This window comes from Scyliorhinus torazame, chromosome 6 (genome assembly GCF_047496885.1).
Source record: "Scyliorhinus torazame isolate Kashiwa2021f chromosome 6, sScyTor2.1, whole genome shotgun sequence".
NCBI lineage: Eukaryota > Metazoa > Chordata > Chondrichthyes > Carcharhiniformes > Scyliorhinidae > Scyliorhinus > Scyliorhinus torazame.
This window is the reverse complement of record NC_092712.1, coordinates 50,801,165-50,818,265: the sequence shown is the minus strand read 5'-3', so window position 1 is coordinate 50,818,265 and position 17,101 is coordinate 50,801,165. Positions and strand designations below refer to the sequence as shown.

General features: G+C 49.6%; 1 protein-coding gene across 3 annotated transcripts in view; it reads right to left on the bottom strand.

The window, feature by feature from the left end:
- dpp6a (dipeptidyl-peptidase 6a) overlaps positions 1-17,101 on the bottom strand; it is a 1,922,242-nt gene that overhangs the window by 61,908 nt on the left and 1,843,233 nt on the right. For all 3 annotated transcript variants that reach the window (XM_072508192.1, XM_072508190.1, XM_072508191.1), the window contains exon 18: positions 6,004-6,105. In XM_072508192.1, coding sequence (XP_072364293.1) covers positions 6,004-6,105 — 102 coding nt within the window. The remainder of the gene's footprint in view (positions 1-6,003; positions 6,106-17,101) is intronic.

Here is a 17,101-nt window from a genome sequence, read left to right as displayed (position 1 = left end):
CAACCCTTGCACCAGAGAGGCAACATACCATCCTGGAGTCTCGATTGCGTCCGCAGAACCGCCTGTCTATTCCCCTTACGATTGAGTCCCCCATCACTATAGCCCTGCCATTCTTCTTCCTGCCCTGCTGCGCAGCAGAGCCAGCCATGGTGCCATGAACCTGGCTGCTGCTGCCTTCCCCTGGTGAGCCGTCTCACTCAACAGTATCTAAAGCGGTATATCTGTTTTGCTGGGAGATGACCGCAGGGGACACCTGCACTGCCTTCCTACTCTTGCTCTGTCTTTTGGTCACCCATTTTCTATCTTCCTCAGTAACTTTCACCTGCGGTGTGATCAACTCGCTAAACGTGCTATCCACGACGTTCTCAGCATCGAGGATGCTCCAAAGTGAGTCCAGCCGCAACTCCAGAGCCATCAAGCGGTCTAACAGGAGCTGCAACTGGACACACGTCTTGTGTGTAAAGGAGCCAGGGACAGTGGACGTGTCCCTGAGCTCCCACATCGCACACAAGGAGCATGACACGGGTCTGGGATCTCCTGCCATGTCTTAAACCTTAGGTTAACTTATACAACTACAATTCCCAAAAAACGAAAGGAAAAAAAAAAAAATTAGACAATGAAATGAAAAACTACTTACCAGTCACTTACCAGGGTTAAAAAGCACCTCCTCCCCACCCAGCTTTGAATTCCCACCTAGCTTCAAATTCCCAAACTTACTCTTTGCTGTCTCACTCTGGCTATGTCTTCTCTGGCTCACTGGGAGAACTCACTGGGAGTGAGTTACAACTTGCTCTTTTAAATTGGCCTGAGTTGACTTCCCCCCCCCCCCCCCACCTGCTTTTAGATCAAAGTAGATTAAGGTGACTGACACTTAACTGCCAACCAGTTATGTGAGTGGGTGGGGCAGCCCTTGTTAACCTTCACTGCACAATTCTAGATTAATTTAAACTCCTGAAATTTAAAAAGGAACAGTCTTACCGATTGGATTCAATTCCCACCTAGCTTTAAATTCCCAAACTCACTCTTTGCTGTCTCACTCTGGCTGTGTCTTCTCTGGCTCACTGGGAGAACTCCTTTTATGTCTGCTTTTAGGCTTCTTAGGTGGGTGAAGACTCTGGATCTTTTCACTGAGCCGTTGAGCCCCCTTACATTCCAGGTAACAATCCTGGTGGGGGGGTTTCCACCCTCCAGTCCTGCGGGATCACCCATACTTACCTGGTGGACACGCCCCTGCACTCCGGGGTCTTCCTTCACCCTGAAGCCCTCCTGAGTGTTTTTTTGTGGCACCATCTTGGTTCCTTGCCCTGCTCCATGCCCGCCGAGGCCTGTGTTTGTGCTGTTTATCTACCTCACCCTTCTCTTTGCTTCTCTTTTGTTCTGCTCTATCTGCCCGACTCCACTCTCCCCCTCCCCCATAGCCCCTGTCCCTCTGTCCCCCCTGTGTTCTTCCCCCCCTTCTGCCCTGTGCCCCCCCTCTTTGTGCCAGTCGCTCCCTCTCCCCTGAGCGGCCCTCCTTTCTTCGTGCCCTCCCGTGTTAGCCCTGCTTGCTAGCACGGTGGCCCCCCTCTCAGTACCTGCCCTGCTCTGGCCCTGTTTTACCTTCCTTTTGCTAGCCATTGACTCGCCCTCCTGTCCGCCTTTCTCTTCCTCATTCACCTTGCTCCGCTCCCCCCCATTGCATTGAGAGGTGGAACAAGCCCAGGAACGAGTCAGCACAGTCTGCGCAGTGCACCAAACACGTGTGTACAGTTCGTGATCGTATTGTCTCTGTTTGCGGTCTGCCCGCTGCTCTTTGTTCCGATTCTTCCTTTCTTTTCCATCCCCGTCACTTTCATGATGGCCGTTGCGGCTGTCCCTCCCCCAGTTTGTTCGCTCGAACGAACTCCTCCGCTGACGCTGGGGTGTTAAAAAACAGCTCCTTCCCCTCGAATGTTACCCAGAGTTTGGCCGGGAATAGCATCCCAAATTTCACATTACTTTTGTAGAGTGCTGATTTGGCCATGTTGAATTCAGCCCTTCTTTTGGCCAGGTCCGCCCCAATGTCCTGGTACACCCTTATGGTCTTCCCTTCCCACGTGCTCGATTTTTTTCCCTGCCTTGGAACCGGTTCAGCTTCACGATAATCGCTCTGGGCTGCTCCCTGGCTTTGGGCCTGGGTCGGAGCGACCTGTGCGCCCTGTCGATTTCTGGGGGGTTTGGAAACTTCTCCCTTCCCACTTGCTTGCCCAGCATTTAGGTGACATGGCCTAATGGGTCTCTGCCCTCCATCCCCTCTGGCAGACCCACTATTTTAACATTCTGCTATCTGGACCTATTTTCGTGGTCCTCCACTTTCCCGCTTCGGCCCCCCTGGTTCGTTACCAGCCTTTTCACCTCGGTTCCCTGAGTTACCATCCTGTCGCTTTGGTCCGAGGTGGCCCTCTCCAACTCCTGAATAGTTTTCTCCTGCACCTCCACCTTCCTTTCCAGGCCATCGATGGTTCGCTGCATTTTGTCCGTTGTCTCCGCCAGCATCTCCTTCATCATTGTGTGGAGCTCCGTCCTGAGTGTCTCCCTCATGGCGTTTATCTCCGTTTTTATCTCCTCCTTTATGGCGTTTATCTCCGTTTTGAGCACGCTTCTCCATTCCTCCTCCTGTGCAGGAGGGGGGGGGGGGGTTGCCGTGTCCTGTTCCTGCTCCGCTGCTCGGCAAGCCAGCTGGTTCTCCTCAACCTCCGCCTCGCCCCGTGGGGGCGTCTGCCTGCGTGGCCGCAGCTCCTGCCTTTTTCCTTCGCCTTCGCTGCTGCTCCTTGCATCTCGCCGTCCCCCTGTTTATTATTATTTGCAGGCATATTCCTGTTATGTGCCTTTCTCTTTTTACTGGGTTTTGGTGCGAAAAAGAAATTCTTTTTTTTCCCCCCAAAGAAATTTTTTTTAAATAAAAAGGATTTTTAAAATTTTTTTTTAAAGTTTTTAAAATTTTCAGGAGAGAAAAAGAAAAGTTGAATTAAAAAATTATTATTTTTTCGTCTCATCCTCTCCGTGTTCCGACTTTCAGGCTGTTTCTTAGTCGCGATCCCCACTCCTCCTCCACGAGCAGCACACCGGGACCAGTCTCTCCTCTCTCGCCTCTTTTTTTTCTCTTCAGCTCCGTGGGACGGAGCTTTGGTGCCTGGGCAGGGCGAGGGAGGCAGGGCCGATTTTGCGGGACTTTAATTTTTCAAACAACCCGCCGGGAAACCCCCTGAAAAAAGCCGCGATTTTGTGGACCTGCGGGAGTCTCTTTGCTGCGGCCGCTCCGTTCGCGGATGCCCTGGTCTATTCTCCTAGCCCTGTTCATAGATTATCATAGAATTTACAGTGCTGAAGGAGGCCATTCAGCCCATCAAGTCTGCACCGGCTCTTGGAAAGAGCACCCTACCCAAGGTCAACACCTCCACCCTATCCCCAGAACCCAGTAACCCCACCCAACACTAAGGGCAATTTTGGACACTAAGGGCAATTTATCATTGGCCAATCCACCTAACCTGCACATCTTTGGACTGTGGGAGGAAACCGGAGCGCCCGGAGGAAACCCACGCACAAACGGGGAGGATGTGCAGACTCCGCACAGACAGTGACCCAAGCCGGAATCGAACCTGGGACCCTGGAGCTGTGAAGCATTTGTGCTATCCACAATGCTACCGTGCTGCCCATTTCTGCCCTGTTCTCGTGGCACTGAGAGTGATCCTGAGATTATTACCTTTGAGGTCCTGCTTTTTAATTTATTTCCGAGCTCCCTATATTCTGTTTTCAGGACCTCATCCCTCTTCTTACCTACGCCATTGGTACTAATTTGGCCCACAACTTTTGACTGGTCACCCTTCCCCTTCCCCTTCAGAATGTCCGACAGTCATTCACTAACATCCTTGATCCTGAGACCAGAGAGGCAACATACCATCCTGGTGTCACGTCTAATCTCCCACTCTTTTTCCACCCCCAACTCCCTGCGGCTGACCAACGCATGGTGCCACGGTCCTGGCTCTTGCTGGATTCCCCTGAGAAACCACATCCTCCAACTGTGTCCAAAACAGAGAACCTTTCAGGAAGGGTGATGGATGAGGGGATTCCTGCACTACCTGCCCAATGCTTTTGCTCTTGTTCTTTACATTTCAAACGTGGCGAATAGATGATCAGTCTGGAGCAGTAACCTGGCAGGTGCAGGGAGGTCGAAGGATTTGGAACCGGGAGGTTGAAGAGAGTTGAGATGCTCTTAATCCACAAACAGTCCCATATGGTTAGCGTCGCAAGTAGACTTTCCTCATCAAAATCCTACTGCCCGGCTTCATCTGCCAATCCCTGTTTGCAACAGAGGAGTGAAGGCTGACATTTAGCCTTTTAAAGCAGACAGCTCCAGGCTAGTACTGCTGGTCAACCTTAATTGGTAAGGATGGGCAATCAATGCTGGCATAGCCAGCGACTCCCACATGAAATGAAAATGAAATGAAAATCGCTTATTGTCACAAGTAGGCTTCAAATGACGTTACTGTGAAAAGCCCCTAGTCGCCACATTCCGGCACCTGTTCGGGGAGGCTGGTACGTGAATTGAACCGTGCTGCTGGCCTGCCTTGGTCTGCTTTCAAAGCCAGCGATTTAACCCTGTGCTAAACCAGCCCCTCCATGTATGAATATAAAAAGTTAGCCTTGGAGAAGGTAACTCAGATTTCAAAACCCCCCAGCCAAGGGTTAATGCTAGTTCATGCCAATTGACAGTGCAGAGGATCACAAATAGTGCCAGCAGGGAGAACGGCAATGTCAAGGGGAGAGGAGTCTCTTCAACATGCTTAGGATAGGGAAACCCCAAAGTCAAACCTGCGTTCTTTTTTGTGTGGTATTACACCAATGTGGCATTAGCTGCCTTGGCCGATGGAGTGGGAGAGGCTCTGCACAAACGCCATCCACTTAAGTTTACTCAACATGCAGATTGTTCAACAAGTCATCAAACTGAACATCAAGCCCTATGGTGATGTGACAATGGAAGACAGGTTGAGAATGCGACTGGCAGTCTTCAGTCATAACCCTGCACAAAGGTGGCCTCAAGAGTGATGGTCATAGAGCCAGAGAGTCATGGGGATTTGCAGCATCGAAACAGGCCCTTCAGCCCAATTTGTCCATTCCGCCCAGTTTCCAATGATAGGCGAGTCCCAATTGCCCGCATTTGTGACTCCCCTACCTTTGGGAGAAGATGTTGACTATCCACCTTATCTATGCCCCTCATTATTTTATAGACCTCGATAAGATCACTCCTAAGCCTCCTACGCTCCAGGGAAAAAAAGTCCCAGTCTATCCAGCCTCTCCTTATAACTCAGAACCTCAATTCTATGACTCCGCTTCTGCAAAGTCAATCCCTCTTTTCTACAAAGCATTTATTTTCCCCTCACTCCTAGTTACGCTACCTGCTCACAGTCTTTTGTGCATCTGACTGATGGCACGCTAAACTGCAAAATAGTTAAATACTCTACTGGACAATGTTAATTTTACATCCAAAGAACAAAGAACAATACAGCACAGGAAAGGCCCTTCGGCCCTCCAAACCAACCATGGTACCTGCCTAAACTAAAACCGTGTGCACGTACGGAGTCCGTTTCCTTCCATTCCCATCCTATTCATATATTTGTCTAGATGCCCCTTAAATGCTACTATCGAAACTGCTCCCACCACCTCTCCAGGCAATGTGTTCCATATATTTACCACCCTCTGTGTAAAAAGTGTGCCTCGCACATCAGTTCTAAACTTTTCCCCGTGCACTTAAACCTATTGCCCGTGTACTTGACTCTACCCCAGGAAAGAGCATCTGACTATCCACTCTGTCCGTGCCACTCATAATCTTACAGACTCCACTCATAATCTTGTGGGCAAGTCTCCAGTGGCAAGTTTGTAAATTACAATAAAAAGCCTTTTAAAATGGGATATTTCCAGGATTGATATGGTGTTGGTGGGCAGCACCATTCATATTGTCGATGATCTGAATGTGCAGATACTTACTGTAATCCTTTATCAGGATGTCCTTGTATTCTATTGTAGGCATCTGCATGCTCTCTGTCACATTTTGAACCTTGTCGTTTTTCTCCAACTCAAAACATTTTCCTAAAAGGGGGGGAAAAAAAGTGAATTAGATCTTCACATAATTTTATAATTCAGCTGACATTGTACTTTTGGGGTGTAATCACGCTGTTCAACGTTATTATCCAACTCGTTCCAATGACAATTCTTACTGAGTGCTATTGTAATGGAGGTCTAGGTTCAATTTCTTCACCTTCAACACATAATGGCATTTTAAAAAATGATTCCAGTGTAACACTTGCTTGGTGCCATTATCTAGCTAAGAACCATAACTTTGCTGTGTTACTCTTTTTAGCCTTAGTTTATTAGCTCTGATTATGTCACCTTTGCTCATGAGTCGCCAGGTATCCTTCTGATACCGCCACGTGGTTCAAGCTCGAGTTATGATTAATAAGACAGCACACCGCTTAGTAAGATTGAAATCAATGGTCATTTATTATGTACAGCAATCAATACTTACACAATAATCCTACTATCTATATCCAAACCTACCACTACTGGCCAATACTTAACTTTAGGAGATGGCCCACCAGGTCAGGGAAACAAATGGTTTATCGAATTGGATCTGGCCTGCGGGATTCAAAAGGCTGATACGGGTCGATGGCTAGGAATCTCTATCGGGTAGCGATCGCTGGAGTCAGACTTACGGTTCTTTGTCGAAGGTTCTTGCGAAGGTTGCGAGCAGGTGAAGAAGGGAGAGAGCGAGCGATCTGAACTTGGCCCCTCACTTTATAGGGCCCAGGGGCTTCCCGCCTCTCAGGGCAGCCCTTGACCCTGAGTCCCAAGTGATTGGACTTGTTCCCAATCACTGGGTTCGATATGCTCCAATAATGGGGCGATTCCTCGATCGGGGGGTGGTCGTTCACCTGTCTTTGTTTCGGCCACTGCAGGCGCCAAAAGGTCTGGTCCGGCATTCAATTGCTAATATGTTGCAATTGTTCCCGGGGATAGCCGATTAAACTGCAGATGTCTGTGTTGATGTGCTGCTAATAGTCTTAGGTATCCATCTGGGCCGACTTCCCCAGATCCGAATACGCTATTCTGTCTGCAGCTGTCCGTTTGTGTCCTGTTGGCAGCTTTTCCCATCAGGCATTTTCGGTTAGCCATTTTAAATCGGGTTTTGGCCAAATTAATAGGGAATCAGCCATTTTAAGTGGCTACAGTCCCTCCTTGTGATCCTAACGCGAAGCGTGAAGGATCACATAAATTTTGTCCTTTCCGTTCCCTGACCGGAGGGACACCTCCTACATGGCCACTATTCTGACCCAAGCTATGCACAAAAATTTACCTAAACAATTCTTGAGGGTGCTATGTCAGGCAGGGGCATGTATCTAAAAAAATAAAAACTTGGAACCTCTAATTTTACCTAAATACACTCAGCAAGCATCGCATCATCCTATCTCTCTAAAACATACAACAACAACCATAACATTCCATATATTCTTTCCTGGCTTGGCAGTCAAGCTCAGGATCATACATTTTTTCTTGTTACAGGCAGTTTTGTACATCTTTTATTTACAGGAAAAACGCAAGTGCTTGTTCTTTATTTTTGTATAATAGGTCGCTGGGGTCTGGTCATACCCGAACATAGGGGATTGGATCCGATATACCGGGGGTTCGAGCGCGGTACACTCTCCTTCTCCATGTGCGGAGGCGCATGGTCTGCACTGCACAGCAGAGTATTGCCAACGCTAATAGTGCTTCAATGACGTACGACAGGGAGTACCAAGTTACAAACTTGGCACACCAGGATAGTGCAGCGTGGCTGGTGACTGGGCCCTCGGTACTGCGGGGCAGTGAAACATTAACGGCAGGGGGGTTTGGAGTAATGGGGTCCGCGTTCCCGCGCAACCAAATGTTCATCAAAAGAGTGTTGAGCACGATGATCGAAGTCCCCATGGCTGTCCTCTTTCTTTGTCTTTCTTTGTGTTCTCTGTTTTCCTCCGGTACTGGAGCTTCTGGAGTTCTGTAAAACAAGCATAGTATCTGTAACTACCTTGGTATAATATCCGCTATGTTAGTGTGTCTGTCCTTTCTGGGGCCAATTAAACCCTTATAATTGGTCACTATATGTGACTCCCCCCATTTTTTTTTCAAAACAAATGTTAGGACACGGCACACTTCCCAATGGTGAACCAGTGCTAAGTTAATCATCCAAATGTTCCTGGATGTAAATAGCATGAGGCAGCAACCCAAGGGTCGCCTAAATAAATAAAACTGTTTTGAAAGGAAAAGTTCGAATGAGGTGCGTATGGGCCGCGACGGGTAAGATTTGGATGGAGTCCCCAGGTAGGACGGCTACCAATACCGCATGTCCCCTACCCGAGCGTTTTTGACCAATGGGGGGGTCCCCAGGCAGGGCGGGTCTCACGCCGTTTCTCCACTGCCTGAGCAACCGACAAGAACGGGCAAAAATGTAGTCATCATGGTGGGGTTGCTGCTGTGATTCTACCGTCAAATCAGATCGGGCATCTGGCACTTGAACCAATACCAGCTGAAAAGATAGTGCTGTGCTTCTACCCTCAAATCAGATCGGGCGTCTGGAACTTGGACCAGTGCCAGCTGAAAAGCTAGTTCCTCTGAACGAGCGTCTGGTCTGTTGACCAGGTATCTGTGGACAAGTTGGTACCGCTGAACAAGCGCTGGTCTGTTGACCAGGTATCTGTGGACAAGTTAGTTCCATTGAACGAGCGTCTGGTCTGTTGACCAGGTATCTGTGGACAAGTTGGTACCGCTGAACAAGCGTCTGGCCGTGGTGGGGGTTTTGGAAAGAGCTAAAAAGTTTCAGGTGAATGGGTGTGTGGCAGTGAGAAAATTCTCCTGTCGGAAGAACAACATTTAAACAAACCTACAACCAACGCAAAACATCCTGCAGGTTCCATCAGGAAGGACAACACTTTTCACCAAGTTTCTCCTTGAAATCATCATGTGGACACCTCAGTTCTCTGTTGCGAACAGGGTCGCAAAGGGGTTGGCGGATTGGGGGTCTGACTCGGGGTCGTCCCCTTCTCCCGGGTGCCAAAGTCTGGAGTGAATTAATGTTGAGAGGGCTGCGTGGTGTGAGTTGGGGTTGCTTTCGTCGTTGCGGACGAGTCTGTAGGAGTTGTTGCGGTACCAATGGCGTTCGTCAAGTTGTGTGGGGACAAAGTCGGGGTTGTCCGTGTGAGTTGGTGGTCGGTGGTGTGGTTTGTTTCAGAAAGTGATCAGGAAGGGATCACTGGAGTCAAACTCGGAGTCGCTGGGTGTGGGTCCAGGATAGTAGGGAGGTGTGCTGTGGCTGTCGTCAGAGTCACAGTCGCTGTCTCTGCTGCTGCAGTCTGTGGGCGTTCCGGGGCGGAGTGTAAAGTTTGTGGGTGGAGTCGGGGGCGAGTCCATGTCTGGGCTGGACGTGGTGGGGGTTGGTGTGGTCACGTTGGCTGTGGGCGGGGTTCAGTCTGCTGCGTCAAGCATGATGTGGTGGGCGTGGTTTGACTGTGCTCCATAAGCCTTTAGCTGGTTTATGTGAAACCACACAGTCTTACCATTTGGGTATTTGATTTTATATACTGATGGGCTTACTTTATCCGTAATGGAGTACGGACCCGAGTATTTCGGAGACAGAAATGTGCTGGGGTTACACACAGACAACATCACTTGTTGTCCTATATTATACTCCGTTGCATGTACTGCCTTATCAAAACAGGCCTTGCTCTGTTTTCTTTTAGTGCCCAGTTTAACAGCGGCTGCTAACTGAGCCGTTTTTACATTTACAAGTAATTGTTCAACGGCTTTCTCGTGGGCGAGGGCCGGAACTTCAGGGCTGGTCAGGTCTAAACCCAACAAGTACTCTGTCCCTTTCATGGGGCGTCCGGTCATGAGGGTGTGTGGGGTGAAACCTGTGGAGGGGGAAACAGTGTTACGCAGAAACATCAGCGCAAAGGGGAGGACTGAGTCCCAAGTGGTGTTGTTCTGCTGGACCATTTTTCTGAGGGTGGTTTTTAAGGTCTGATTCATGCGCTCCACTATACCACTCGACTGTGGGTGGTACGCAATGTGAAATTTTTGGGTTATGCCAAATATCGTGAGGACGTTCTGCATGACACGTCCCGTAAAGTGAGAACCTTGGACCGATTCAATACTGCGGGGGAGTCCCCATCTTGTATAAATGTGGTGGGTTAGGATTTTGGCTGTGGTTTTCGCGGTGTTGGTGCGGGCTGGAAATGCTTCCACCCACTTTGTGAAAGTGTCTACGACCACCAGAACATATTCATAGCCATTCCTGCAAGGGGGTAATGGACCTATAAAATTGATCTGGAGGTTAGTCCAGGGGCCGTTAACGGGTCGGGTGTGGCTGAGGTGTGCCTTTTTGGCATATCTATCTGGGTTGTTCTGAGCGCAGATGAGGTAATTCTCAATGTAATGGGATACATCCTCTTTGAGGTTTGGCCACCAACAAAGCTGTTTGAGGTGGGTTGTGGTGGGATCGATTCCCTGGTATCCATGACCATCATGGAATAAACAGATTAATTGGTTCCGATCCTGCTTCGGAACTACATAAAGGGTGTCTTTCAACACCACACCGTCATGTGTGGTTATCGTATTTCTGTACCTCTCGTATGAGGCTGGAAACTTCCCTTTCACGATCTCTGTGAGAGCGCTATCCTGCTTCTGGGCCTCGACTAGATCTTCGATCCTAGTCTGCGTGACCTGAACTGCACTCACTGGCGCACTCACTGGGGCGCTTTCGGGGGGCTTCCAAAAATACCCATGCCTGGATCCTGCTTTTGCCAGCGCGTCGGCTTTTACATTTCCAGGGGGGGGGGGGGGACGATGGTGGCTGCGGACTTTTATAATGCCAAACGTCCTGTCCTTGGCTTTTTGCAAAATATGGCGGAGTAATGGGGCTGCGGGGAGGGGTTTCCCATCAGCGGAAACAAATCCTCTTGTTTCCCAGAGGGGTAGAAATTCGGTGAGGCTGTTGCAAATGTATAGACTGTCTGAATATATGTCTGCTGGGCTGGGGAAGGAATCTGGGTGCTCTATAATATAAGCGATGGGCGCAAGCTCTGCTGCCTGCACGCCTAAGTGTCCGGGTAATTTTAATGCGATTTCCTCGAGGGCGCGTCCTCATGTGGAAGATCCATCCACATAAATCCTAATGGGATCACACGTGTCCGGGTGAGGGGGCTTTTGAGATGGAGTGGCTAGTTTTCTGGGGGGTGTTTTCGCGATAAAGGGACCTGTATTATGGTGGGGCGAGATGATTTCACACTCATGGAGGGTTCCGGGGTACTGTAGATTGTCCGCTAAGTATGTGTGTGTTTTGGTCCGTTTGACTGTGATGTCCCGTCCTTGTAAGAGAAGGGTCCACCTAGCAGCGTGGATTTGGCTGACGGTACCGTCTTTAAGTCGTCTGTCTAGTAAAAGTTGGGTGGGGGTGTGCTCGGTCAAAATGGTGATGGGGTTCAGTCCGGTAATGTATGAAAAGTACTGGACTGCCCAGAAAACTGCGAGCAAGTGCCTCTCACAGGCTGAGAATCCCTGCTCCACAGCATTTAAAATTCGGGAGGCGTAAGCCACGGGTCTTAGATGGTCGTGCCGTTCCTGCAGGAGCGCGGCTGAAAGGGTGCGGTCTGTGGTCGCTACCTCTATGGCGTAAGGGGAAAGCGGGTCGGGAACTTGTAGTGCGGGGGCGGCTATGAGCGCCTGTTTTAATGATTCCACAGCATCCGTATGCTGCGGAAGCCATTCCCAGGGGGCTCCTTTCTTTAGGAGGTCTGAGAGGGGCGCTGCCTTGCTGGCGAAACCGTCAATGTGGTTTCGGCAGTAGCCAACCAGTCCTAAGAACGACCGGAGGGCTGAAACGTTTTGGGGAAGGGGCAATTTAGCGATCGAGTCAATTCTGTTGTGCTCGATCTCACGTTTGCCGTGGGTGATGATAGTACCCAAATATATCACCTTTTCTTCCAATATCTGGGCCTTTTTGGGGTTGACTTTACAGCCAATGGAATGTAGTAATTCCAGGAGTTCGGACAGAAGCTCAATGTGCTCTTCCTTTGTGTCTGTCTGCAGTAGTATATTGTCTACATACTGTACCAGACATTCGGGGCGAGAAAATTTTGGTAGTCCATTTGCCAGCTGTCGGTGGTAAATGGAGGGGGAGTTGTGGAAGCCTTGTGGCAGGCATGTCCACGTGTACTGCTGCGCTCTGAAAGTGAAGGCAAATTTATACTGGCACGCCTTTGCCAATGGAATGGACCAGAATCCATTACTAACGTCCAAAACCGTGAAATATCGGGCATGGAGTCCCTGTTTGAGCATGGTCTCGGGACTTGTTGCAACGGTAGGGGCTGCTACGGGGGTGACTTTATTGAGCTCCCGATAATCTATGGTCAAGCGCCATCATCTGTCGGGCTTCCTTACTGGCCAAATCGGGGCATTATTAGTTGAGGCTACCGATCTTAGGACGCCCTGCTCTAATAAACTTTCTATAACCTTGAGGGTTTCTCCCTCTGCTTCTAGGGGGAATCCGTACTGTTTTGGGGGTCTCGGGTCCGGTCCTGTTACTTGGATGGAACCAGTCATCCATCCACAGTCGTGCTTGTGGGTCGCGAATGCTGGCCTGTTCTTTTGCAGGACTGTCCTAACCTGCCGGACCGTGCTGAGTGTGGTGGGGTTGAACCAAAATTCGCCTACTGCGCTAATTTTGTTCATATAGTCCCCAATGTTGAGCGTTGCGGGGGCTCTAGCCATCTTCCAGACACACTGGTTGACTGGATCGAAAGAGAGGTGGTGGGAATTCATGAAGTCGATTCCCAAAATGTGTTCTGCTGTTTGGGGCAGGTCGACTAAGACTATGGGGTGTTTTGTGTTAATGGTTCCGATTTGGATGGGTACAGGGGCTGTGATGTGTCCCTGCTGTGAGTGGCCGGTGAAGCCGCTGAGGGTGATAGTGGCTGTAGTGTGCCACGTGTCCTTACCAAGGGTGGAGGAATTTAAGGTGGTGCGGGACCCTCCTGTGTCCCAAAGAAACTCGATCGGCTGTCCCCGAATTTTTGCTGCGACTACGGGTCATCCTGACCTATCCCAAAGGGTGTCGCAGACCCAACTGGGGGAGCCTGTACACCGTCAGTCCGTTCCGGTCAAGTCCGTCTGATCCGAACAGGCGCTAACGCGGTGTATGGGCTCTGCCTTTTTCTTACTGAGAGTGCCCGTCTGCTGGGCTCTCTGTGGCTTTTTAGGGGCATTGCATTCTTTGGCAAAATGTCCCAACTGTCCGCAATTGTAGCATTCTTGCGGTTTTGCTGGGGGGGCTGCTCTTTCCCTCGTTTACCCAGGCGGGGTTGTGAAGAGTGGTTCTTACTGCCTGCACATCTGCGGCGGCTTGTTTTTCCTCGGGGGTTCTAGCTGCGGGTTTACTGTGAGCCGCTTGTTCCCAAACGCGGGACAATCTTTTGACCACCCACTTCTCATTTTGAGCCTCCTCCGAGGGGTCATAATTACTACAGGCATTCTGTCCTGCTTCCGTGGCATGGGAGATAAGGGTGCGGGTCCATTTGGCCATATTGTCTGCGGACAAATGGGCACGGTCTACGTTTCCGAAAACGGCTTCAAAGTGAATCCACAAGCGTCCTGCGAACGCTGTGGGGTGTTCAGACTTCTTCTGTCTGCACTTATTTAGGCCATCTACGGGGTCACCCCGGTTATACCCGATCGCATCCAGGATCGCGGTATGCATTTCTGCAAGGGTGCCTCCTCCAACGTTCTGTGGGTCGGGAAGGGCTGCTGCGACCGATGGGTCTAAGCTGAGGACCGTGAGCTTTACCTACTCTTTCTCATCCAGGCCGTACAAGGTCGCCTGGTGTTTGACGGTGGCAAAGAAATGGCGTGGGTCTGAAGCAGGGAGGAACGGTGTGATTTTAACACATGCGTCCCGTAATAGGGTCACTGTGAGGGGGGTGGAATATAAGATTTCCGCCTCGTCTGCTGTGGCGGTGCGGTGGGTTGTTTCAGGGTTCATGGGAGCCTGTATTACCTGCTGTGTGGGGGGTGGGGGTGCTTTCCTCCTTTGGGGTTTTCCCCGCGCACATGTTCCCTGAACATATCTCTGCGCTGTCTCTTGCAGTTCTTCCCAATCAGGGCCGTCTTCCTGTTCTAAACTTTCCCCAAAGGTGTCTTGGAATCCCTTTTGGACAGAAAGCATTGCTTGCAGGTCTGCAATTTTCTTTTGGCACTTCGCATGGTCTATGGTACTCTGCCTTTGTTCCGTGGTTGCAGCATGGAGCGCTCTCAAGGCTGCCTTGAGATCACTACATTGCTTCTGTAGCGTCTCCACCTGCTTCTCTGTCTCTTTCTTAACCAGGACTGCACGCTGCGTGTCCTGATAAGCCTTCTCATACTGGGATTGAAAACTGCTTAAATGCGCCAGACAAGACTGGTGACCCCGTTTGGCGTCAGCCACCTCTTCGTCCTTGGCTTCTAACTGCCTTTTCAATTCCAGGTTCTTTTTTTCCATCTCGCATACATCGACTTTACTCATTCGATGTATGCCTTCTATTTCTTTTCGGAGCGTCCTGACGACCTCCTCTGTGCCTCGCAATTGTGCCATGCAGGACACGATTGCCATCGGCTTGCGCGCTTTCGCTGAGCTTTTCTTATGAATTTCACTCATGTTCTCCCACCAAGTATGCCCTATACTTCCGGGACCTGAGTCGTCATTATTACAGAAACCGCTCCACACGGGCCATCCTTTGCCCTGTAGAAATTTCCGTATTTCTGCTTTCCAAAGGGGACACTGTCCCGCTTTAATGCTGCTGATCGGTGCGACCGCAAATTCTTCGGGGTTCATGAGACGTTGCATTGCCTGCATGGCCATCTCTCTTATCTGCTTGCTACGTTCAAATTTGGAACAGGGGGCTAAGGTGGTGTCGTAGATGCGGGTATGGCTTGTGCTAATTTCTGAAAATACCGACTTCCGACAGTTTTGACGCAACAAAATCTATCAGTTTTAACTTATAACCCTGTTAGTTACGCATGCATACACACACTTCCGGATTGTGAATTATTAACCAGAACCGCTTGAACACTTGTGGGTTTTTTTTTTGTTTTTGCTTCCAATTGGATTCCATTCAAATTTCTGGGGTCCTCCCGGAGTGGTTTTCCACTTCTATGTCGGATCCCGGCGGAGTCGCCAATTATGTTGCTCTTTTTTGCCTTAGTTTATTAGCCCTGATTATGTCACCTTTGCTCAAGAGTCGCCAGGTATCTTTCTGATACCGCCACGTGGTTCAAGCTCGAGTTATGATTAATAAGACAGCACACCGCTTAGTAAGATTGAAATCAACGGTCATTTATTATGTACAGCAATCACTACTTACACAATAATCCTACTATCTATATCCAAACCTACCACTACTGGCCAATACTTAACTTTAGGAGATGGCCCACCAGGTGAGGGAAACAAATGGTTTATCGAATTGGATCTGGCCTGCGGGATTCAAAAGGCTGATACAGGAATCTCTATCGGGTAGCGATCGCTGGAGTCAGACTTACGGTTCTTTGTCGAAGGTTCTTGCGAAGGTTGCGAGCAGGTGAAGAAGGGAGAGAGCGAGCGATCTGAACTTGGTCCTCACTTTATAGGGCCCAGGGGCTTCCCGCCTCTCGGGGCGGCCCTTGACCCTGAGTCCCAAGTGATTGGACTTGTTCCCAATCACTGGGTTCGATATGCTCCAATAATGGGGCGATTCCTCGATCGGGGGGGGTGGTCGTTCACCTGTCTTTGTTTCGGCCACTGCAGGCGCCGAAAGGTCTGGTCCGGCATTCAATTGCTAATATGTTGCAATTGTTCCCGGGGATAGCCGATTAAACTGCAGATGTCTGTGTTGATGTGCTGCTAATAATCTTAGGTATCCATCTGGGCCGACTTCCCCAGATCCGAATACGCTATTCTGTCTGCAGCTGTCCGTTTGTGTCCTGTTGGCTGCTTTTCCCATCAGCCTTTTCGGTTAGCCATTTTAAATCGGGTTTTGGCCAAATTAATAGGGAATCAGCCATTATAGGTGGCTACAACTGCTACTCCAGTAACGCATTATTCTAATTGTAAAATGATGTAGCAGAGGAGTCCATTCAGCCCCGACTGACTCGACTGGCTCTTTGGAAAAACAATCTAATTAATTCCACTCGCCTGTTCTTTACCCACAGCCCTATATTTTTTTTTCCTTCAAGTACTGACACAATTCGAGTGGCATTATTGAATTTCCCTCTGCTCCCCCTTCAGGCAATGAATTCCAGATCACAATTCGCTGTGTAACAACATTTCTTTGGCTCTTTTGTCCGATGGTTACTGACCCTTCTGCCATTGCAAACATTTTTCTCCTTATTTACTCCATTAAATCTCCTCTTAACCTTCTCTGCTCCAAGGAGAACAACTCCAGCTGTCCCCATAGACAGATTTTTAATCAGCAAGAGAGTCCAGGGTTATGGGGATAAGGCAGGAAAGCGGACTTGAGGATGATCATATCAGATCAGTCATGATCTCATTGAATAGTGCAGAAGACTTGATGGGTTGAATGGCCTACTTGTGCTCCTGTGTCTTATGGCTTAAATGAAGTCCTTCATGCCTGTTGACACTTTAGTAAGTTCCTTCTGTACCATTTCTAAAGCCTGGACATACTTTGTCAGGATTTCCCAGAATTGGAAGCAGTACTCCAACTGAGATCTACTCAGTATTTTAGAAAGGTTTAACTTCTCTGCCTTTGCACTCCAAGGCTGGAATGTTACAGTCGATTTCGGCGGGAGAACAGCTGGTGAGTCAGTTTCAGCGGGAGCATTGCGGAAGTGGCTGCTGGGAGGTAAGTCAACCTTTCAAAGCACTTGTCTTTGCAGGGGCAGGCCATCGATTTCGGCGGGAGAACAGCTGGTGAGTCAGTTTCAGCGGGAGCATTGCGGAAGTGGTTGCTGGGAGGTAAGTCAACCTTTAAAAGCACTTGTCTTTGCAGGGGCAGGCCAGTCGATTTCGGCGTGAGAACAGCTGGTGAGTCAG